Below are 20,758 nucleotides of genomic sequence, written 5' to 3' on the forward strand. Positions count from 1 at the left end.
CGACATATAAACCTGAACCGGTTGCAGCTGTATCCTGGACACTGCGCTGTTGCAACATTGTCAACATGAATGGTTGAAAGCAAGTTCAACGGCGCATGCTTCGCTGGGGCCAGACCGACGCTGATAGGCGCTGGAGCGCACGTGGGACAGGTCTGGGGACGTCCCGATTTGGCAGGCGTTGTGGCGAGAGGACAATGCGCGCGAACGGGGAGGACCGACAATGGGCCTCCCTTTCATTCTCCTCGTCCGGCCCAGCCTTTGTTTTCCCGTCCGCGTGCTTTCTCCCCGTATGTGCCTTTGGCTGCGTTGTTTGTGGACCTACAAAGCTACGACTCATCAGAACAATGAGACAAGGGACACCCGAATTACGCGAGGGTTGGCGATCCGCTCAGGAACGGCAGCGGACGCGACTGATCGTTTGGGCGAGTTGTTTGTCTCCCTGCCCACGCTGCATTCCGTCCCACTGGCTCTCCCCATATAAAACCTGGGGGCACCGTATGGCGTCCATAGCAACTCGCCTCAGCCTCTGAACGTTCTGAACGCTCGCGTCTCTGTACCCCGCACTCGCTGTTGCGCACCCTCGACCTCCCCGCCGTTCGTTATCCTCCGCCAGACCACCAGACACCATGCGCTGCGCTCTCGCCCTCACCACCCTCCTCAGTGCCCTCGCCACTGTCCAGGCGTCCTACCTTCTCCGCCGCCAGTTCCCCAGTACGTACCCGCATCCGTGACAGACGTGATCGTCGATCTCTGACCGGATCTGTCTGCACAACAGGCTGCGCAGAGTCCTGCCTGGCAGACGCGAACTTCGACGGCTGCAACTCGTCCGACGACACCTGCCTCTGTAAATCCTCCGCCTTCGTGAACAGCGTCACGTCCTGCATCCAAAGCTCTTGCACCGGCAACGACCTGACCACCGCGGAGTCTGACGCCCAGCAGCTCTGTCTCGCCGTCGTACGTCCTCCTCGACCCTCTCCGATCCTCTCGTCTCACCTCGCACTTTCTTGTCCTCCAGGGCGTTACTCTGGCCTCGAGCGGCGCCTCTGCGACCTCCACCTCACCCAGCAGCAGCACGAGCTCTGCCGCCAGCTCGTGAGTATCTTCCCCTACCGCTTCTCAGCGCTTCTTCTCACACACCCATGCAGAGCCTCTGCAACCTCCGCCAGCAGCGGCGCCCGCACCCACGGCGTGAATGCCCTCGCAGGGCTTGCCGCCGTCGGCGCCGTCGCTTTCGCATTCTAAGTGCACCTCACCGCGCGCGATACGGCGTTATCGTCCGCAGGGACCCTAGATATCCTTCGCATTCATACCTCCATCGAGGCCGGGCACCCCACATTCGAGACGCGCACGACGCAGGTCGTGTCGCGCCGCGGCGAGTGTCGGCGTCGACCTTTGCATACTTGCTGTGCACCAGTATCTTATTCCTCATTTGCTATTCGCATGTATATCGTTCGAGGGTTTGGAACACATCTGTGTATTGTTGGTTCGCTGTCTGGGTGAAATTCGGGGTACTGACGCTGAGCTGGTAATGCAAACGCGTTTGCATGAGAAAACATCTTGAGCACACTAAAATCTCTTAACCCCAAATGGAGGACGGGAACATACCCTCTGCTTTCGCCAGACAAAATTGGTGTTGCGGAATGGGCGTTCAAAATGCACCTTACGATTTTCCTCAGGTGCAGGGAGCAGGCAGCCCTTAGTGCGTCTCGCAGCATAGTGAGGTGGTGTGTAGTGGTACCATGTAGGTTTTTCTTAGGCAGCGATCCTACGTACAACAAGAAAATTGGACATCTGCATTACTATACCGGTTCAGCTAGCGTGAGGATGCATAGGTGTATCTATCGTCTGCGCTACTCAGCGTGCCATGGGTCACGACGACATGAGCGGGGAAGACGTACATAAGTGTAAGACAGAAGTAGTGGCGCGTTGACGACGAGTTTCCTCGCGACCGAGCGGTTTCATACGTATGAGTACAACAGATTGTCGGTAGGGATGCAACGAGAAGACAAGGCCTTGCGAAGCTCCAAATATAAATGACTGACATACGGAAGCAGGAAAAGAAAAGTCGATCAGGAGAACATAACAGGAAGAGAAAGACCCCAGCCGGCCCGCGCAGGCAGGGGTCGTACACCTCAAATCCAACCGCTGATAATGACTACCATCGCGTTCTGGTCTCAGGGTCCACTGGTGGTCGACCCTCCACACCGCATCCATGCGTGATGTCGACTTGGGTCTCGGGGAGGAGTTTGAGACCGGGGGCGTGCTGGTGGGAGAGGGGAACCGGAGACTCGGTCGCGGGAAGTAACTTAGTACAGGATTCGAGGAAAAGCCGATAGGGTCGGGAACCGCTCATGAGGCGAAGGGCGGCCGTCGTCAGATGAGGAGTGAGCTGCGACGGTGTCGAAGGGTGTACATAGTAAGGACAGCTCCAGGGACGGCCCGGAAGCACAACGAATGGAGAACAGCCGTCGACATCCCCCAGCGGCGATTCCGACGCTACGAGCGCTTTGTGCGCGCGTATGGACTCGGACGCTGCTGTACACGGATGGTGCACGGGTCCGCCGAGGCCACAACGCAGGTCCGCGGCGCCAGGCGATCGGACTGGGACGACAGCCATACTGAATGGTCATGGCCGGAGTGCGCAAGGATACCGCCCCTTTCGTCGGGTTCAGACGAAGCGCCTGGCGTCTCGCTCGACAAATCGGACTCGCGAGCGCGAGAAATCAACCCTCCATCCATCTGCGGCGGCGCCACTGTCGTCGCGATGTTACCGGTATGGCGGGCAGGTGTCGTCTGGTATCAGGTTATGGAGACGACGAGACTGTTCGGCGGGAGTTGGCATGCGAGTGACTCGGGTTGCGCGGCGTCCTCTGCAGCTGTCATGCAGTGGCATTCCATTCCCCACTGGGGGGCGGGAATACCCCGACGATGAGAGGCTTGTCGGGCTGCGTGATCCACGTACAGTTCCAGGATCATGATCATGACGGGAACCCGGGAGGGGGGGGCGATCCAAAGCGTCCAGAGTAATGAGTGGGCCGTCCGGTGCCTTCGAGCGTGGCAAAGCGGTGAGCAGGAGAGACGAGAGCAGCGCGTGGTCCCCATGTACGCTCCGAGCCTCCGGTTAGGAGTGGACTGCGTACCGAGAGGAACCCTGCGCACAACCCTAGATAGGTCAGACTGTGTTGGCGTGAATGCAGACTGCCGACCGGTGAGTGGTCCCTGGCGCCTGCTACGGTTCGGAAGGGGGATTCCTGAGTGGATCGTGGCAGATCGACTGTATGAAGTTGAATGGTGCTCCGATACTTTTGAAGGCGGTTACTGGCGAGAATATGAATGACGTTGAGGGCGAGTCCCTCGAAGTGAAGTCTGATAATCGGACGGGCGGAGAAGGAGCGGCGAGGCCGGGGCTCAACCACTGTGCGAACAACGTCGTCAGTCTACCGACGCAAAGCGCAGTCGCGGCAACATAGGGACTCACATAAATTATTCGCCATCTCGCTGTTCCACCAAACTCTACGCCGACCTCGTATAAATAGAGACAGAGAAGTGGGGCTCTACTTTGCCACTATCGTGTATCCGAGTCTCAGCGTGCCACGGGCATGCCACGCCAGCTTCTTCAGCTCTTCTTCAACCTGAAGGTGGTACCGTTCAACGTGGACCTTCTCTGGCTTGGGCTTCCAGTTGCCGCAGAGCAAGTATTCCACATTGATTGTCGCCTCCCACTGCTTTCGTGCAGCCAACTCGTCGAGAGGTTTCCAGTCCATCTCCATGTGTCGAATCATGTCGTCGTTCTGTCGCTGCGGGTCGAGGCCCTCAAAGGCGGGCGTCGCGACGACGCATAGGTCCAATCGAAACTTGCGAAGACGCGGTGCATTGAGAGTGGCAAGTGCTGTCATGAGAGGGGACCCGGTGTTTGCTAGCGCAGGAAGTGGTGGGACGTCCATGCCCGGATCGAACCTCAAGGTGAGCGACTCAAGGTTGGGGTTGTGCGACAGCACGCTGGTCCCTGCAATGAGAAGGCATGAGCATCTCTGTGTGCTACTAGACTCGGCGACGCACCCTTAGGGTCAATAGACACCTGAAGGTCGGTGAGCGACGGACCCAGACATTCCAGTATATGGGCTAATGCGTCGTAGTAGATTTCCGGCTCATTAAGTAAGGAGGTCACTGTTCCAAGGCGCAGAACACGCAGGGCTCGTTCTTGCACAGTCGGCGTGAGTGCCAGCCAGTAAAGCAATGTAGTTTCGGGGTCTGGTCTGTTCCGCGATGCCCATCCACGGTAGAAGTCTAGGTGCAGCTGCTGCAGTCTCGGCTGCGGATGCGCCGTCGCAATGCTTGGGACAGGGTTCACAGGATTTAAGATGAGGAGCCGTACGGCCAATATGCGGAAGTCTTCAAGCTGCGGTAATGCGCTAACGAGATGCCTCAATCTATGCAGCCCTACAAATCGCAAATTCGGGGCCTCCAGGACCAAGCACCGTACCGACGAGAATGTCTTGAAAAACGAGTCGGGGAAAACGTGGATCGGGATCGTCGAGGGTGGCGTAGCACTGCGAAAGGCGAGGTGACGGAGCCTAGGGAGGGGCAAGTCAGCAAGTGCTACCAGCACTCGGCTGAGAGTTCTAAATTTGTCAGCTGCGGGGTCGTTTGCGAATCCGCTGAATCTCAGCTCTTCCATGCGCCCGAGGAGATCCCGCAGGTGGACGTCTGAGATCATGTGTAGGAAGGTAGAATATGCCTTGCTAGTTCCAATGTGGATCGTCTTGTACAAGACCCGTTTGGCGTGAGGGTACCATGTGCTGTGCGTCAATGCGCAATCCAGCAATGTTCCGCAGTCACCCCGCAGTTCTTCGAGGATCAGTGCGATACATTCGATGGGCAGCAGTTGACGACGCATGGCGACCAGGATGAGTGTCGAAGATGAGTGTCGTGGAAGTCCTAATAAGCAGCGCGCGGCCGGGCATGCAGCACAGTTTATCCAAGAAAGGCAAGTGGTGACACTGATCGTCAATATTTAGCGCTAGCTTGCCTGCCAAATAACAGAGAGGAGGAGGAGTTCTCTTCCGATCTACTCATGGTAGTGCTCTTGGACTTTGACTTGAACCCGAGAAACGCCGGCAACACCGCAGTGTCGCAACGGCACCCCAAAGAACTGATGACCCACAACTAGCGTCCCCATCCAAAGCCGCAGACTCGGATGTCATCAAGGCAAGTTGACGTTCAACGTTCAGCATTCCTTGTCAGCATATCATGACTTGGAGGGAAGATCGTGGTGTCGGTCGTCTGAGTAGCCTGGTACACCTCATACAACTGTGAATGTTTGAATATGCAGACACAGCTCGCGGTGATAATCTGTCAGACAGCCGCCACTACAGCGGCAGGTTTGTGCCACCGCAAGTGGCAAACATACTCGGAGAATGGAAGTTCGAGGTACGCCGCATGGGCAATATAAATCTGCACAGCATTACTGAGCAGCGAGGTACCACGTCTTTCGGGCCAGACGTTGACAGGCATGCGTTCGATCCGAACATCGACCGCGGGATACAACGAGCAAGTAGATATGCTCGGCGAGGGCGAGGCTGGTCGCGCCGCAAGTGCACCCACACATGCCAGTGTCCAACGGTTGACCTCTATTTGACGTGACCTTCGTGGCGCCCTTGTACCCTCGTTGCATGCTACCGATAGGGCGACCCAGTTTCTGGTGCGCACTCTCCTCCCGCCAGAGACATGGTTCAAACGTGTGCGTTGACATCTCTATTCAATATACCACGTTTCGAGGTATCCTCACCTCCTTGGCCACGCCCGGACCGGCTAATTATGAAGCGGATCGAGCGTACGGGATCTGTTCCTGGCCTGATAACTTACTGTCTGAGCTATCCATCTCTTTGCTGGTCAGCGCTTCAGCATTGGAGGTTCAAATCCTCTTTCAGTGTCTCGCACTCTCGAGGGCAGAGATCCTGCGAAAGAATGTGATCGTCTCCAATGCGTAGAAGATCACTCGTGTCGGTCGGCAGTTCCGTTCTGAACATCGTTGAACGATATAAAGTGTGCAGGCTACCTTGTCGGCATCGCAGTCCTCTGAGTCCTCGAGATCCTTGCATTGGCCCCCAGCAATACCGACTTGAACATATCATAATGCGCGTTGTAACCGCCCTTGCTTTGTTGGCGGCGGCACTGGCCACCAGTACCTACGCAGGCACGTGCCACCAGATGCGCACACTCATCGCCAGTAAGTATTTCGCTGCGCGACATTACTGCATACCATTCGTGCTCATGCATGTCTCGCTACTAGCCTGTCCCCAATCCTGTTGGGATGCCGCCGACTACGGCAGCTGCAACTCCGACTCCGATGCTAACTGCCTTTGCAACGAGCCCGCCTTCGTCGAGAGCGTGTCCACTTGCGTCGAGAACACCTGCTCTGCGAGCGACGTCACGGAGTACCAGCAGCTCGCGGACGAGATCTGCGCGACTGTGGTAAGTGCTTCGAGAACTGTGTGGTAGCTTCTCACTCACTATGATGTGCTTGCGTTGGCAGGACGTACAGCTCACACGCCGCTTGGTTGCGCGAGCTTAGCACTTCGCTGTAGACTCCGAGTCGGAGAGCGCCAGGACATAGTATCTGATCTGACTTCGTATGTTGATGCCGTAGAGGTTTGGCCTCGTGCGTAGAGGCCTTGCAATGCCACTCTGGTCCGAGATCGCGAGGGCCGGGCCTGCAAGTCAGATTTCCGGTCTGACGTCCGACGTTCAAAGCTTCGAGTCTTCCACAGGCTGCCCCCTGGTCCTCCACTCTGACCAATGAATCTTTGAAGCCAGTCATCATCCGTGCAATTCTGTCGCTGTCTTTGTAAACGCATGGCTTCGTTTGAGATTTGCCCGCGGCTTGTATGCACGATTTGATGGACTGGTGCGGGGCAGACGGGCACAAAGCCGCACCCGAGCGTGAGTCGTCAATCGCAAGGGAAGGTCGGGACAAAGTCCAGTGCTTCTCTCAGGCTTGAGCTCGAATCCTCTTGCTCACCGGTGATGATGCAAATGCGGCGACACGAAAATTGCAATATGACACGGTCACGGTCGGTGCTTGAGAGAAATCGATATACCATGACTCCGACTCGAGTGAAAGGTCAACGCAAGGCAAATCATGCCAGTGCCCATTGATTTAGTACAGTTCATCATCGCTGCTGGACGTCCTGTCTGATACAGCGGCGCTGGCCTCGGTATAACCCCGCGTCGGGTCCTTCTGACAGATGGGAGAGCCGCCTATTGTAACTCGTATGCAGTTAGCATACCACCCGTCCCGAATGAGCTACACAACTGTGGCCCATAGCGGTGTTCCTTTGTGGCGTCAGCGCCGATCATATCGACACGACACGCCGATGTGGACTAAATACCAGGAACTATTAAAGCTCGTAGCCAGTCAACAAGCTTCAAGACTGATCAAAGTCACTGTAAGGCACAAGCGCAACATGGCAGTCATAGATCTTCGTGCGAGACAGAGAAGCGGGCACAAACGTGGGACGCACGTTGAACTTTGGACATTTGCGTATGAGTCGCCGACGACGACGGTCCACGTACATCCGTCGACGTTGGCGTCTGGTTGCAGGAACGCGATCTCTAAGCCGTCGCGGCGTCGGACTCACCACTCGTTGTGCCCCTGCCGATCATCTGGATGTAGCACAAGGGACACATGACAACTGTGTTGGTTCTCGACACAAGACCGTCAAGAGATAGCCAGGTTCGTGCGCCTGGCCCTAAAGTTCAGGCTCGCAAGCTTCCTCCCGGTCACACCGGCGGGATTTCATGTGTTCTCGTGCTGGAGACGCTCCGGAGGATTCAGTGTTATGAAGGGAGTATAGACATCCTAAGACGACATACCAGCGCGAGGCTGCCTTTGATTAGTAAATGTCATCCTGTATGCGATCTGATGAGTAGATAGAAGGTGCTGGGTATCGAAAGATGTGTCCGTCCGACTTCTGCCATTCAATATTCAATACCCACGCACGTCGAACGGTACGGCATTGCTCATCCATGATTGCTAGCTGGCGCGACCTGTATGCCTGTCCGAGGACAACGTGCAGGTCAAGAGACCGATTCGCCGGTATCGAACGGATGTGAGCGTCACGCCAGCCAAATGAATTGGAACAAGATAGATAAAAGAGCTCGACTAGTCTACGTACGTTGCGCCCTCCAGACAGTAACAGTTCGGAGATCAAGCAATACTTCGCGCCATGCATCTACCAATTGCCGCCGTATTTGCCTTCATTTTGTTCCCAACCGTCTGGGGTGGTTGCAAAAACCAGCTTCAGCAAAGACCCGGTAAGAAAAACGCAGCCTGACCATTCCTGTGCTGCGGGAACTGACCTCATCGTTTTGCGAACGTTGCGGAACAGTATGCGCGTCAGCATGCTGGGACGTCGCGGTTTATGGCGCGTGCGACTCCGCTAATCCAGATGCGAACTGCCTGTGCAACGAACCCATATTCGCGGAGAGTGTGGCGTCTTGCATCGAGAATACATGCAGTACAGGGGACATCATTGCCTATGCGCGAATCGCTGACGACATCTGCGCTGAGGTGGTATGTGGCCTCTTCCATGCATCTCGTATCCTGTATCAGACAACAGTGTCAGCAATGGCTGACTGATTTTCTCAGGGCGTGACAAAGACACGGCGAGCCATACCACCGTAGTCAATGATATGGAGGCGAGACGTTTCAGCACTGTTTGATGTAACCTGGGAACGGGAACGGGGAATGTGTCCAGTCAATGTCCACTCTGTCTTTATGCATAGAACGAGCCCTTGTAACTCACTGCCAGTATTTTTGATCCCATCTATTGCCACGTCAATTGTATTCTTGGATGCATCATCGGCACTTCTACGTGCTGCTCCAAGACTGGACATGGTATGACACGGATGAGATCGCACTGTGTGCATACGTCGACCAATTTTGTGCCACGCTGCCCACCGGATCCAGTGTTGGCCGTAGGGGCGGTCATCCACGATCGTGTATATGATTCACAGCCTCTGTGGCAAGCATCTCTGATTTTCGGTGGCCCAGAGGCTGTGCTCGGCGGCATGATCGACAAAATCCGTTCCAGGGACTCTTGGTTACGACGCTATTCATGGCACCTTCAATCATCCGCTGTTGGCGTGTTCATGTGGGCGGCGACACCCAGTTTAACGGAGGTGTTCGAGTTGATGGCTTGAAGGCTTTTTAAGGCTGGAGCATACCGAGCTATAACATCGTGAAGGCCGGCGTCACTGTTCATCATGTAATTCATCTGCGACCCACAGCATATAAGATACAAACAGACACTACCAGTGTGACGCGCAACACTTACCGAGTTCATCCATTAGGCCCCTCACAGCTCAGATCCAGCCAGTCATGCGGGCCGCCCTCGCCCTCGCTGCCACCACTGCGGCGTTCCTGTCCTCGTTCACTCCAGTTAAAGCAGGGTGTGAGATATTACGCGCCCAGATCGCAGGTTCGAGACATCTCTGTCGCCCGTTTCCATTGGGCTCACCATCGTTGCAGGATGTCCTCAAGGATGTTGGGAAGTCGCTGACTACGGCAGTTGCACCCCGGCATCCAACTCGACCTGCTTATGCAACGAGCCGGTATTCGTGGAGAGTGTCTCTTTATGCATTAAAAGTACATGCACTCCTAGCGAGATTGCTCAGTATGCGGTACTCGCGGACCAGCTCTGTGCGACTGCAGTAAGTTGGGACACTCAACCTCTTCGCACACACTTACCGAGGGTGCAATCCAGAATGTTACCCTAGAGAGACGATTGTTGGAACGGGAGCTGTAATAGATGTTTCGCTTTGGTTCACTATTGCGGGTGTCAGTACATTATGATCAGTTACTACAGACGGAACATTGATGTCCATGCCGCAATTCCCTACCCCACCGAGTACCTTGAAGCTAGAGATGGGCTTTGCAGTGGTTGCACGACTTGTCGCGAGTTATCATGCGTCGCGAAGGAAGCCGAGCGACGGAACGTGCACAGCCATACTGACTATCAATTAACGTTCTGGACGACAAGTGGCAAGCATGAGACTGATCAGACATACTTGAGAAAGCCGGCATGCCTGTCGCTTTTCGTGACATTGGCGTTGACTGTTAGACTGGCTGGGCCTGATAGCTCGTACAACGGCCTCTCGTAATGGGGTCGACATGGGTACCAAGGCACATATTAGTAGAAGCTATTTCAAAACGTGAGAATTTTCACGAACAAGAAGCGTATTTGCGGACCTAAGGGGGCATTACATGCTGACCAGAATGGCGAGGAGACATCAATGCGTGTATTGTTTCAAAGGTACTCTTCAACACCATCCTTGGTCCAGAAAGCACGAGATGCGCTTCGCCAGCGGCAATTGTTCGGGCTGATATCACCCAGTACCCCTGCAATTATGCTGTGATCAGTCGGTGCTTTGGCATCTCATGGGTGTCTGCAGAGAATATAATATTAGCCAAATATACCTGGTAATAAACGTATCGGCGCAAACTTTTGAGAGACACACTTGCCGTCTGACCTACATGTGACTGCTGTCTCTGTAGGATGCGACATGTACACCGTGGCGTGCGCGCGGACAATAGGAAAATCGCTGAAGTGAAGTGAAATTATCGTCAGTAGCTGTACACGTCTGCTTGTGTTCGAGGTTGCAGGCATCTCATCCGTCTCCTAGCGCCTGCGCTCAAGCACCGGAGCCAACGATATCGCCGGGTTGAGTCATAGAACTGCAACGGATGAGACGGACAATGACATGCTCCATTGTACATGGTCCATTCTTGACGCAGATTTTGCATCCGAAGCACGGATAGGAGGCGATGGAGTAGTACACAGCCAGCAGGAAACGGAGAAGACTCAACAACACGTCGACCGACTACCCACGAGACTCAGAGCCATTGCACCGGGCACCGGAATGGAGGTTGAGGGCCCAAGACGACATGGCCGGTATGCTCAACCCCTTTTGCAGGCCATCCCTATGGATGTATAAAGTCAACGATGTCAGGCCGACCACAGCATCTCGCCAGCTGCGCTGAAGTATAATTCCTGTCACTCTACGAAAGTCCACAGAAATGCACGCGGCACTCACCTTTTTTACTATCGCCGGCCTCTTCAACGTGGTCTATGCTGGCACACCTGCGTGCTTTAATTTGAGGCAGAACATCACCGGTACGTGCAACTCGCGGATCTTTCGGCAACGACTCATGGTTGCCTGTGCAGAATGCCCCCAGTCTTGCTGGAACGCCGCCGACTACGGGAATTGCAGCATCGAGTCCGACGCAAGCTGCCTGTGCAACGAACCAGCGTTTGTCGAAAGCCTATACAACTGCATCGAGAGCACTTGCGGTAACGGTGACATCGCAGAGTACCAAGACCTCGCCGACAAGCTTTGCGCTACAGCAGTGAGTTGAAGCTGAGATGCGATTGAACGTACTGACGAAGAACGTACTGTCATGGAATCATCTGCCTTGTCTGTCTGAACAGAACGTCGTAGTAGCCCGCCGTCTCCAAACGAGGGAGCTTTAGACAATCTTCGGTGCAAAATTCTCATTACATGCCATATGACGTTGTATTGTTCCCACTGGGAAGATGCGCTGGTACAGAGGGCATACAAGTTATACATACGTTTAGAGACCCTACTGCTCGTGCCTGGATTGGTATGGCAGTCGTCATGGGAGAGAAGACGCACGTACTCAATTCTGGAAGCGAAGTTCATTCGAAGGCGGCCTAGGATGAGAGCCTGAGCAAAGCGCAACCGTGATAGAACTACTAGTAGTGAGATGAGCTCAGTGTTCAAACGTTCATGCCAAGTTCAGCACATGGCAAACCTCGTCGCCGTCCCCTGATCCTCCGCTCGCGCAATGGCACTAGCGCGTTCACGTGATCACGGTCCCTTACTCGCAGTTCCGAATACGAGTCGTTCTACTGAAGCACAGCGGTAATAATTACAGTATGTGACTTCCTGCTACATACCCCCGCATTACCTATTAGTCTGAGTAGATATCAAGGGAGCTCTCTGGACGTCTTAGCCTCGCACCAGTGGACAGGCTAACCCATGTAAGTGACAGTTACTAGGCTAGTCGAAAACCATGATCACTTCGCGGATAAACCGAGGCGCGTTATGAGCCTGAGTTCAGATTATGCTGTTTATACAGAAGCTATCAAAACCGTGTCATTTCATCGTGGGTACATGTACTACTGGATACATGGCAATCACACTGCCGGAGCCCTTTCTCTGCGCACCATAGCCCAAGAACGGGACAATACGGGGTCGAGCACAGGACCGAGGTGAATGATGTACCTGACATCGAAAGTATCATCAACGCAACTCTAACTCCTAGCATACACAAAAGTAGTATGGTCCCTAGGTAAAAGTCGAGCGGCTACTGACCGGCATGTACAGCGTCGAGGTAACGTAAGGGAGCACTTGCCATCTCGAGGCTAGATAGAATCGCAAATACTTAGGTCTGTTACAATGTACACATTGCTGTGCCCGAGTACCGTGATACCTCTACAGGTGAAGTACGCACTGTGGGAGAGAGGATAGAACGGTGACAACTTCATCAACACGGTTCCACTTTCTCAGCGTCCTTCATGCGGGTCTGAAGTCAGGTTGTGGCAGAATAAATAGTGCTGAGCAGAACGAACCGAAGTAAAATTCCAAGGCCCGGGACCGCCACTCACTTTGCCTATTCCGCGATTCCAATAGTACGCCAGCGCCGTGCATACCATCCAATGCGCTTCGCATTCACAGTTGGCCTGCTCTTACGAACTGCAAGTGCCATGACGATGCCTGTACCCGAATGCTTCGAACTGCGCACAAATATATCAGGTGCGATCACATCTCGAAAGGAACGAGGGCATTCACCAATGTAGTACTCAGATTGTCCTCGTGCATGTTGGGACATCGCGGAATATGGGCGATGTAACCCCAAATCAGACGCAGGCTGCCTCTGTAATGAGCCCGCGTTCGCGGAAAGCGTAGCGTCTTGCATCGAGAGTACTTGTTCTGGGTACGATGCTGCAGACTACGAACAGCTTGCAGACAAGATATGTGCAACCGTGGTGAGTAGGATATTTGTTCTGCATCATCTGTGAGTCTGAGACACTTCCAACGAAGAATGTCGTCCGTACTCGCCTTCCGGGGAGAATCCAGCCCTTGCCGCGCGGCAACGCTTGACAGGAATGCAGAAGAAGTCCGAAGGGGTCTTCGAGTTGGTCATATGAGCCTGACTGGTTACGGACGTCAACCGTTATCTTGACTGAGATGCTCAATATGAATCATGAGCTGTAGTATCTCCATGGATGTACTTATAACTTACGATGTATTCGCTTGTACCATGTGCAACGCGTCATGATGAAGAAGCCCCGCTCCATCATGTTGGAGTTATGCAGTAGGCTGAAAAGTGAACACCTGGGACTGGAAATCTTAGCGCTACATCCTGCTCTAGCCTTCAGAGTACCCACGCATGCGGCAGTATGCCACCGATTGGCGTGGGGATGGTTTGCGGGGTCATAGAGCTCACCCTAGGTAAGTATCGCGGAGTGGAAGCCGAGCCAATCAGCGCCACCTTGCGAGGTTGAGGAAGAGCTGTATCCCGTCTTCCATGCCTCGATGCGCGACTTGCGAAGCCACCGTGGCAGATAACACTTCGAACCTGTATTGCAGACGAAGTCATTCGCTATCTCAAGGAACCCTGCACCGCATATGACTCTACACCTGAGGAGCTGCGGTGCTCCGTCGGGTCATAGGTCGTCTTCAAATAACCCCAACTGCGTATAAATATGCTCCTCAGGGTACTTGGATGATATCGTGCCAGTAACACATCGCCCGCTCAATCGACATGTCGCCACCTGCCTCTGCCGTCGAGACTCAGACTCAGACCATCCCCGAGTCTATCGCTATACAGCTCAAGGGCACCCGAAGCGGTGATCCCAAGCATGTCTCCCGCAATGTCGTCCCTAAGACGACTGCAGACCCCGACCAGCAATCGCCTCGAGAGGCGATCTGCCATGGCGATATTGCCCTTGCTCGTATGTGGATCCGCACCTCTTCGTATAACGCAGGCCTGTCTGACTCGCCTCGGAATCTTCGTTTAGGACCCCCGACATTCAATTCGATCCATGAGGAGCGTGCCTACCTGACCGCTCATCTGGCCGCCGCCTTCCGGTACTGGGCGCGCGCCGGCTTCACCGAGGGCTTGGCTGGACACATCTCCGTCCGAGACCCCGAGCTTCCGGGCGCCATCTGGATGAACCCCTCGGTGTCCACTACGGACTTCTCAAGGCCTCGGACATGGTCCTTGTGGACATGGAGACGGGAAAAGTGGTCGGAGGTAACCGCAAGCGACCTATCAACGAAGCGGGGTTCTTCATCCACCGCGCGGTCCACCAGGCTCGCCCGGACGTGCATGCCGCCTGTCACTGCCATACCACCGCGGCGCGCGCGTTCTCCACATTCCAACGTCCTCTGCGTATGCTCACGCAGGACATGTGCACCCTCTATGACGCACAAGCCGTCTACGCCAACTACGGCGGCATCGTCATGGCAGACGACGAGGGACGCAGGATCGCGGCGGCCCTCGGCGAGACGACCAAGGGCGCAATCCTCATGAACCATGGTCTCCTGACCGTCGGAAAGACGGTCGACGAGGCCTGCTACCTCTTCGGCCTGATGGAGCGCAGCTGCGACATCGAGCTTAAGGTCATGGTCGGCGAGGCGAGGGGTGAAAAGGTCGCCGAGATCTCGCCAGAGGAGGCTGCGTACAACTTCAAGACGTCCAGCGACCCCGAGGTCTTGTACTGGGACTTCCAGCCAGAGTATGACTTCGAGTACGAGACTTGCAACGGCAAGTTCGACGATTTCAAGGGCCTGTAGATAGTCATCTGAAAAGCAGTACGTCCGACGCATGTATGAGTATGGACATCACCTATTGCACTGGGCTCAGTCGTATGCATCTTGAAGCGGCTCGGCGGTGTTCATCCGGAGCACCGAGTGGCCAATCCTAGACATCGATCGAACAGTAGTCGTACAGCGCGCACTGTGTGCTGTGGACTTCGACGGCTCGCCATAGCGATGGTGTGTAAGTCAACAACAAAGCGCACAAGGTTCATCATTTTGACCGATGATGGAAGGAGCGATACAGAAGCGCCACCATTGGTCCGTTGCATTGGCTGTTGCGCTCTTGCAGTATTTCATTGGATCTATGAATGACCAATGAGATACTGGGCTTGCTCGTATACCCAATTGGCCCGCGCCGCTGTGAGAGTCATATCGGAACCACCAACTGCACGGAGCACGCCCGTCGTTTAGATTGTACAGACTGCAGGTGACTGTCCATCATTGATGTTTTCTTGTCCACGGGAGAATGCGCTCACCATATTCACCTCCGACCTGGGAACTTCGCTTTTCAAAGTCGTCTGCACACGCGCGTGGACTCAATCAATGTGGTCTACCTCCCATCTCGGCTGTGCCTCGGGCACGGACACGTCTGCTGTGCGAACCACACTCACCGTCACCTCCGAGTCACGACAGTGCAAGATGATGAGTCTGCTGTCGATCAATGTCACTGCCAGTGACTAGGACACTCACCTGCTACCACGTACAGTTCGGACCAGTGGCTTTGACATTGAATGCGGCAGTGCGCCGAGAGCCTTTCGAGGAATTGCAGTGTGTACGCTCGGGGAGGTATGAGTTGCAAAGGTCACTTTAGAGAAGGATCTGGTAGGCGATGACACAGATGATGAGTGGAGGACATGGGGGCGGGGAAATTCGAATGAAGCGACACTGCGAGTCGTCATCATATGTTGTATCCAGGGGCCAGTGGCGGGAGAGCCGGCGCGGGGTTGATAAACTTACGGCTCCGATGGTTGTGCTGTTGCTGTGTCGTTGGTGTCAAGGGTTCTCGAAATCGAGTCGTATCCATGTATCGAGGAGCTGCTCAGCCTTCTTGCCCCAGTTAACTTCCAAGCTGCGGGCGCATACATAAGCCGAATTGTTCCACCAGGGAAGGCATCGGACTGTCTCACCTCTATTGACTACCTTACACATAATCCCGAACATCTCTCAAACCTCACGCCTCCAGCCTATTACCCGTACACAGTCATCTACACCATCGAGACCATGCTTCTTACAATGATGCACGCGGCCGCCGTCTTTATCACTTGCTCAGCGTGGTTCCTGCTCTGCAATGGGTTCCAAGACCACCGCCACGGTCATGGGTTTACACCACTGTGCGGGATCAGGGACCTTTTGATGGAAACTATACCAAGTGAGAGTCTGCTTACCAGTACTGGAGCGCATGCATTGAAAGCGCAATGACCAGCTTGCGCAGCCACCTGCTGGGAAGGGGCGAATTATGGCAACTGCAGCATGCACATCCCAGACGCGACATGTCTCTGCAGCGACCTAACGTTCGCGGAAAGCCTCTACGAATGTATCGGTGCCAACTGTTCTGCGGAGGACGCAGACGAATATACGAAGATTGCGGGGGATGCTTGCGACAGTGTCGTAAGTGCCGCAGGAATTGCATCGACCGCTCACCCAGCTGACCCTATCCTACAGGGCATGAACATAACCATCCCCTCCTTCATTGTGCAAGCAAGACTTGATTAACATTAATCCAAGAAGCCTGCGTGCGGGTTAGCGATTATAGAGATACTAGAACATGTAAATCACAGCATTAATATTAATGCGTACCACCGGTCGCAATAAGCCAGCTCTGACCTGGACGAATGGATGTATAACGCTGCAGTTCATGGCATCACTGTGCACACGTGGTGCAGACAAATTGCCCGACCGGAATGCGATCTCAGCCCAGTTTCCAGACGATGTCGTGCATGCAGCCGGCACTCGGGCCTCAGGTCGTTCGACGTGGATTGTAACAATGCCTGATCAAAAGTAACAGCACCATCATCTGATCCTAAAGCGTAACGAATAGACACTTAGCTGTGTTGACTGTCGGGGCCAAATATACACACCGGAGGAGGAGGAGGAGGAGGTAATTCCGGAGTATGTACGGCTCAGGTTGTCGCGCTCGAGGAGGAGGACGCGTCAGCCTGACTCAGCCACGGTTGACCACCGCACGATCACGTGCAGTTCACGCGGTCATCCCGTTCTTCGGACTCGGCGACCTGCAGTGACTGCCCTCTTGCTGCTCTCTTGCTGCTACTCTTCTTCACGTCTTCTTGTCATTACTTGGCATCAATATTATGGCTATGCGCATTGACGTATCAAATACATACTGTATCACTGGGGCGAGATGCGAGAGTTCGCATCGGGAAGATGGGTGCGTCCGACTTGTAATGGTACATCGTACAGCTGAATCCACTTACGACGGATTGTGGCAGATCGTACTGTACTTCAATCATCTGTTAAGTATTGAGATGCAGTAACCGGCCGCCCGCATCTTCTAGCATTCGAACTACCGCAGGCTTTAAATCTGATCATCCATATTCGAGGTAAGGATGTCGATGAATCACCGTGTCCTCAGTTTGAGTTCTACCGCAGCGTGTATCATGCACTAGACTACATGATAGTCGCACTGCACAGTTGTGAGTAGTGACTTAAGCTCAATTCACATGAAAGCTGGGTCACCGTGTTCCGTTCATGGATGCTTGCCAGTCTGAGGGCTGGCCGCCGCGGTGGCGCTTCACGTTGGCGAACTGGACGTCGACGTCCGCAGAAGCATTATGTCTAGATGTTCATTCCCCGAGCGATATGTGAGCGAACCTGAAATAGTCTAAGTATCATGATAGACTGTCCTATCCCATCTCATTCGTAACCGCGCTCTGGCCGCACACAGTACCTTGCATATGTATTCTACTCTTCACCGCTCACACGAGACCGACACACTCTCCTTGTATACTTGACGGTGGCTGGCACAACCGCGCTTCTAGCAGTGTGTTCAGGAATCAGAATGCGCTTCGCATTCGCGCTCGCTGTGTTTGCCGCGACACTTACCACCACGGTCGCCACCAACCTCTTCTTGAAGCGCCAACATCTCCCCTGTACGTCCTCACTTCCCACCAACTACCAACCTTTAGATTGCTGACGGCCGCTCCATCTCAGCTTGCGCAGAGGCTTGCATCGAAGGCGCAAACACCAGCGGCTGCAGCGCCAGCGACGATGAGTGTCTTTGCTCCAGCTCCGCCTTCGTCGACAACATCAAATCTTGCGTCCAGAGCAGTTGCTCAGCTAGCGACTTGGCTAATGCGCAAGAGTACTTCGAGGCTTTTTGTGCGAAAGTAGTAAGCTTGTAAGACGTTGGTCAGGCTCAGAAGTAGCTGAGTTGTCGTTCCCCGCTAGGGTGTATCGTTGAGCGCATCTACGTCAGCTACTGTGTCTTCCAGTGTGTCGACATCTTCCAGCGTCACAGTATCCATCTCCGCCAGTATACCTGCCTCCTCCGATGTGTCCAATGCGTCTGCATGTACGGCTATGTCAGCGCTCGCCGGCACGTCTGCCTACGCCAGCAGCGGCCCGAGTGTGCCCTCCGCGACGGGTAGCGGCACCTTATCATACCCGTGAGTGCATTCTCAAAGCACGTCGGAACCTCGTATCATATCTAACGTTCGATCCAGTCCTGCATCTACACCATTTTCTGCCAGCGGGGCGACCTCGCACGCCGCCAACACCTTCGCAGGCCTCGCCGCGATTGGCGCCGTTGTGCTTGCTCTTCGACCGCCCTTCAACCGCGTTCCCTGATTAGTCTTAGGTGGTCAGTGTGGGTTCTGGAGTATAGTGGTGCCAAGCAGCGTCGCCGGTCTAACTGTGTGAGCAACGGATTTCCCTAACACATTTGAATCGTCGGGCCAGCGCTGTTAACTTATTCTTGTGGGTACTATGTATATATGCTGTACACGCGGTTCGAATTCGGATTCTTTTGCCATGCATGTAATTGACAGATGATACTTGAGCTATCTGTCGAGAACGGAGGGGCAGTGAGGAGCCACAGAAGAAGCGTCGGGCATACGAACCACCGCAGGTCAGGATCACATGATGATCATGATGCGCGAGACGCGAGCAAATGATAGCGAGGAATCACCGGAACTTTGAGCTGCTTCACGGCGTCCAGCATGCATTGGACCAGAGTCGTGCTGCAGGGTTGGTAGGTCAGTTGTAGTGAATGGACTCACATGTACTGATCACCGTGTTTAGTGGACGCTGGCGGCCCAGGCTGGCTGGAGATGCTGCTCAACTTTAGGTCAAACGCCCACAAAAGCGCTACGTAGCTCTAGCCTCTGAACGTTCGCCACAGAGTGATAGTTGCAGGAACCCATCAAATCGGTCTATCATGATGAAGGGTCCCAGAGTCCATCTCTCTCGTGACTGCGCTCTGGCCACACAGAGAAGGATATCTACTTAAGCAGCTCGCATACTCCACTCTACTGTTCGTCGCCAGTCACACTCGGAGAACGAGGTATCCTCACTGCACCACTGACGGTGTCTTGCACGATCCTGCTCTCAAGTCCAAACTTCAAGATGCGCTTCGCCTTCGCCCTCGCCGTGCTTGCCACGACCCTCGCCACCACGTCCGCAACCAACCTCCTCGAGCGCCAAAGCCTCCCCAGTACGTCTCCGCTTCCAACTTGTCCGTTGCTGCGCTGCAGACCGCTGACGAGTCATCCGTCCCCTTCTCCAGCCTGCGCAGAGACTTGCATCGGAAGCGCAAACACCAGCGGTTGCAGCTCCAGCGATGAGAAATGTCTTTGCTCCAGCTCCGCCTTCGTCGACAGCGTCGAGTCCTGCGTCCAGAGTAGCTGCTCTGCTGGCGACCTGTCCAGCGCGCTACAAGCCGCTGAGGCTCTGTGCGCGCAAGCCGTACGTCCACGGGATGTTAGACAGACTCGGGCTCAGCTGATCATATCATTCTCGACTAGGGCGTGTCGTTGAGTCTGACCGGCTCCCTTGCTGCCTCTGCCACGGGCAGTGCATCTGCTTCTGGCAGTGCGTCAGGCTCCGCCAGCACTCGTGCAACGTCTACTACTGCTAGCGGCACGCACTCTGCCTCGTCCTCCGCGTAAGTGCATTCTCGAAGCACGTCGCAACCCTCACGCCATGTCTGACGTCGAATCCAGTCCCGCAGCTACCACGTCTGCCAGCGGTGCGACCTCGCACTCTGCCAACGCCTTCGCAGGCCTGGCTGCGATTGGCGCCGTCGCGTTTGTTCTTTGATCACACTTCGTCCACGTTCAGTGATCATGATGGTCTCGATGATCAGCCTGGGTTCGAGAGCGCAGAAATGCCAAAAGAGGAGGATCTGACAACTCTGGGAGCTACATACGTTTGTGGCGGAAGCTCGACTAACATATACCGCCTGGGTGCCTGCCGCCGGTGTAGCGTCAAAACGTTGATAGCCAAAGGGTTTCCCTAAAGTATTTGAATCCTTGGATGCGACTCCAGACTAGAGCTATCTATTCCTGTGTGCATGTATACCAGGGTGCTGTGCACGCAACTCGGATGCCAAGCGAGCCGAAGTAGCATTATTTTGGTGATCACCCCTTGTATGTGAAGATATCAATCCTGCGAGATGGAGTCTGAGCAACTAGACTGCCAGGACGGTCCACCTCCGCGACTGGCGGATGCAAGCCACAGACCAGCAGTCTCGTCGAGCTCGAACACTCTGAAGTGTCCTTCCCGTGCCAGTGCCAGTGCCAACCCACATGTCCGTCTTAATCTGCCCAGACGCTGTTCGACAGACGGGACACACACGCCTTCCCTGCACTGGTAGGTTGGCCACTGGCATAGT

General features: G+C 54.7%; 10 protein-coding genes across 10 annotated transcripts; 9 read left to right on the plus strand and 1 right to left on the minus strand.

Moving 5' to 3' along the window:
* Positions 1–206: 206 nt before the first annotated feature.
* B0H18DRAFT_979865 (uncharacterized protein) lies at positions 207–1,544 on the plus strand. Its single transcript, XM_048044425.1, has 4 exons — positions 207–711; positions 776–954; positions 1,016–1,092; positions 1,146–1,544. Exons 1-4 carry the CDS (start codon positions 627–629, stop codon positions 1,240–1,242), a joined length of 438 nt encoding a protein of 145 aa, XP_047898252.1. The 5' UTR covers positions 207–626; the 3' UTR covers positions 1,243–1,544.
* A 668-nt stretch (positions 1,545–2,212) lies between these two features.
* B0H18DRAFT_951562 (uncharacterized protein) lies at positions 2,213–3,470 on the plus strand (the record flags this gene model as incomplete). The annotated part of the gene is made up of 4 exons (XM_048042026.1): positions 2,213–2,301; positions 2,407–2,886; positions 2,965–3,208; positions 3,312–3,470. 4 exons carry the CDS (start codon positions 2,213–2,215, stop codon positions 3,468–3,470), a joined length of 972 nt encoding a protein of 323 aa, XP_047898253.1.
* Positions 3,471–3,472: 2 nt separating this feature from the next.
* B0H18DRAFT_546706 (uncharacterized protein) lies at positions 3,473–5,029 on the minus strand. The gene has a single exon (XM_048038550.1). It carries the CDS (start codon positions 4,895–4,897, stop codon positions 3,959–3,961), a length of 939 nt encoding a protein of 312 aa, XP_047898254.1. The 5' UTR covers positions 4,898–5,029; the 3' UTR covers positions 3,473–3,958.
* Positions 5,030–6,110: 1,081 nt separating this feature from the next.
* Positions 6,111–6,692, plus strand: B0H18DRAFT_979873 (uncharacterized protein). The gene is made up of 3 exons (XM_048044426.1): positions 6,111–6,229; positions 6,293–6,474; positions 6,536–6,692. Exons 1-3 carry the CDS (start codon positions 6,136–6,138, stop codon positions 6,572–6,574), a joined length of 315 nt encoding a protein of 104 aa, XP_047898255.1. The 5' UTR covers positions 6,111–6,135; the 3' UTR covers positions 6,575–6,692.
* Positions 6,693–8,138: 1,446 nt separating this feature from the next.
* On the plus strand, positions 8,139–8,902 carry B0H18DRAFT_979877 (uncharacterized protein). Its single transcript, XM_048044427.1, has 3 exons — positions 8,139–8,315; positions 8,390–8,730; positions 8,808–8,902. Exons 1-2 carry the CDS (start codon positions 8,229–8,231, stop codon positions 8,639–8,641), a joined length of 339 nt encoding a protein of 112 aa, XP_047898256.1. The 5' UTR covers positions 8,139–8,228; the 3' UTR covers positions 8,642–8,730; positions 8,808–8,902.
* Positions 8,903–9,331: 429 nt separating this feature from the next.
* B0H18DRAFT_979880 (uncharacterized protein) lies at positions 9,332–9,945 on the plus strand. The gene is made up of 3 exons (XM_048044428.1): positions 9,332–9,482; positions 9,533–9,714; positions 9,768–9,945. Exons 1-3 carry the CDS (start codon positions 9,383–9,385, stop codon positions 9,807–9,809), a joined length of 324 nt encoding a protein of 107 aa, XP_047898257.1. The 5' UTR covers positions 9,332–9,382; the 3' UTR covers positions 9,810–9,945.
* A 3,907-nt stretch (positions 9,946–13,852) lies between these two features.
* On the plus strand, positions 13,853–14,886 carry B0H18DRAFT_1082792 (class II aldolase/adducin N-terminal; the record flags this gene model as incomplete). Its single annotated transcript, XM_048031587.1, has 3 exons — positions 13,853–14,042; positions 14,109–14,272; positions 14,296–14,886. The coding sequence occupies 3 exons, from the start codon at positions 13,853–13,855 to the stop codon at positions 14,884–14,886; spliced, it is 945 nt and encodes a 314-aa protein (XP_047898258.1).
* A 975-nt stretch (positions 14,887–15,861) lies between these two features.
* On the plus strand, positions 15,862–16,772 carry B0H18DRAFT_546940 (uncharacterized protein). Its single transcript, XM_048038551.1, has 2 exons — positions 15,862–16,279; positions 16,334–16,772. The coding sequence occupies exons 1-2, from the start codon at positions 16,132–16,134 to the stop codon at positions 16,621–16,623; spliced, it is 438 nt and encodes a 145-aa protein (XP_047898259.1). The 5' UTR covers positions 15,862–16,131; the 3' UTR covers positions 16,624–16,772.
* A 912-nt stretch (positions 16,773–17,684) lies between these two features.
* Positions 17,685–18,744, plus strand: B0H18DRAFT_547026 (uncharacterized protein). Its single transcript, XM_048038552.1, has 4 exons — positions 17,685–18,017; positions 18,079–18,257; positions 18,316–18,533; positions 18,591–18,744. Exons 1-4 carry the CDS (start codon positions 17,927–17,929, stop codon positions 18,712–18,714), a joined length of 612 nt encoding a protein of 203 aa, XP_047898260.1. The 5' UTR covers positions 17,685–17,926; the 3' UTR covers positions 18,715–18,744.
* A 315-nt stretch (positions 18,745–19,059) lies between these two features.
* Positions 19,060–20,556, plus strand: B0H18DRAFT_1092697 (uncharacterized protein). Its single transcript, XM_048032324.1, has 5 exons — positions 19,060–19,117; positions 19,168–19,579; positions 19,652–19,830; positions 19,890–20,029; positions 20,088–20,556. Exons 2-5 carry the CDS (start codon positions 19,492–19,494, stop codon positions 20,182–20,184), a joined length of 504 nt encoding a protein of 167 aa, XP_047898261.1. The 5' UTR covers positions 19,060–19,117; positions 19,168–19,491; the 3' UTR covers positions 20,185–20,556.
* Positions 20,557–20,758: the final 202 nt, after the last annotated feature.

This window comes from Fomitopsis serialis, assembly GCF_022376445.1.
Source record: "Fomitopsis serialis strain Sig1Antser10 chromosome Unknown B0H18scaffold_6, whole genome shotgun sequence".
Classification (NCBI taxonomy): domain Eukaryota; kingdom Fungi; phylum Basidiomycota; class Agaricomycetes; order Polyporales; family Fomitopsidaceae; genus Fomitopsis; species Fomitopsis serialis.

What these genes read in the sequence shown, in the direction of transcription:
- B0H18DRAFT_979865 (XM_048044425.1), top strand. Translation starts at nt 627, where the DNA reads ATGCGCTGCGCTCTCGCCCTCACCACCCTCCTCAGTGCCCTCGCCACT. An exon ending in TCTCCGCCGCCAGTTCCCCA is followed by an intron (nt 712 to 775) that starts GTACGTACCCGC and finishes TCTGCACAACAG; the next exon opens with GCTGCGCAGAGTCCTGCCTG. An exon ending in AGCAGCTCTGTCTCGCCGTC is followed by an intron (nt 955 to 1,015) that starts GTACGTCCTCCT and finishes CTTGTCCTCCAG; the next exon opens with GGCGTTACTCTGGCCTCGAG.
- B0H18DRAFT_546706 (XM_048038550.1), bottom strand. Translation starts at nt 4,897, where the DNA reads ATGCGTCGTCAACTGCTGCCCATCGAATGTATCGCACTGATCCTCGAA.
- B0H18DRAFT_979873 (XM_048044426.1), top strand. Translation starts at nt 6,136, where the DNA reads ATGCGCGTTGTAACCGCCCTTGCTTTGTTGGCGGCGGCACTGGCCACC. An exon ending in GATGCGCACACTCATCGCCA is followed by an intron (nt 6,230 to 6,292) that starts GTAAGTATTTCG and finishes TCTCGCTACTAG; the next exon opens with CCTGTCCCCAATCCTGTTGG. An exon ending in ACGAGATCTGCGCGACTGTG is followed by an intron (nt 6,475 to 6,535) that starts GTAAGTGCTTCG and finishes TTGCGTTGGCAG; the next exon opens with GACGTACAGCTCACACGCCG.
- B0H18DRAFT_979877 (XM_048044427.1), top strand. Translation starts at nt 8,229, where the DNA reads ATGCATCTACCAATTGCCGCCGTATTTGCCTTCATTTTGTTCCCAACC. An exon ending in ACCAGCTTCAGCAAAGACCC is followed by an intron (nt 8,316 to 8,389) that starts GGTAAGAAAAAC and finishes CGTTGCGGAACA; the next exon opens with GTATGCGCGTCAGCATGCTG.
- B0H18DRAFT_979880 (XM_048044428.1), top strand. Translation starts at nt 9,383, where the DNA reads ATGCGGGCCGCCCTCGCCCTCGCTGCCACCACTGCGGCGTTCCTGTCC. An exon ending in ATTACGCGCCCAGATCGCAG is followed by an intron (nt 9,483 to 9,532) that starts GTTCGAGACATC and finishes CCATCGTTGCAG; the next exon opens with GATGTCCTCAAGGATGTTGG. An exon ending in ACCAGCTCTGTGCGACTGCA is followed by an intron (nt 9,715 to 9,767) that starts GTAAGTTGGGAC and finishes GGTGCAATCCAG; the next exon opens with AATGTTACCCTAGAGAGACG.
- B0H18DRAFT_546940 (XM_048038551.1), top strand. Translation starts at nt 16,132, where the DNA reads ATGCTTCTTACAATGATGCACGCGGCCGCCGTCTTTATCACTTGCTCA. An exon ending in TTTGATGGAAACTATACCAA is followed by an intron (nt 16,280 to 16,333) that starts GTGAGAGTCTGC and finishes CGCAATGACCAG; the next exon opens with CTTGCGCAGCCACCTGCTGG.
- B0H18DRAFT_547026 (XM_048038552.1), top strand. Translation starts at nt 17,927, where the DNA reads ATGCGCTTCGCATTCGCGCTCGCTGTGTTTGCCGCGACACTTACCACC. An exon ending in AGGCTTTTTGTGCGAAAGTA is followed by an intron (nt 18,258 to 18,315) that starts GTAAGCTTGTAA and finishes GTTCCCCGCTAG; the next exon opens with GGTGTATCGTTGAGCGCATC. An exon ending in AGCGGCACCTTATCATACCC is followed by an intron (nt 18,534 to 18,590) that starts GTGAGTGCATTC and finishes CGTTCGATCCAG; the next exon opens with TCCTGCATCTACACCATTTT.
- B0H18DRAFT_1092697 (XM_048032324.1), top strand. Translation starts at nt 19,492, where the DNA reads ATGCGCTTCGCCTTCGCCCTCGCCGTGCTTGCCACGACCCTCGCCACC. An exon ending in CGAGCGCCAAAGCCTCCCCA is followed by an intron (nt 19,580 to 19,651) that starts GTACGTCTCCGC and finishes CCCCTTCTCCAG; the next exon opens with CCTGCGCAGAGACTTGCATC. An exon ending in AGGCTCTGTGCGCGCAAGCC is followed by an intron (nt 19,831 to 19,889) that starts GTACGTCCACGG and finishes ATTCTCGACTAG; the next exon opens with GGCGTGTCGTTGAGTCTGAC.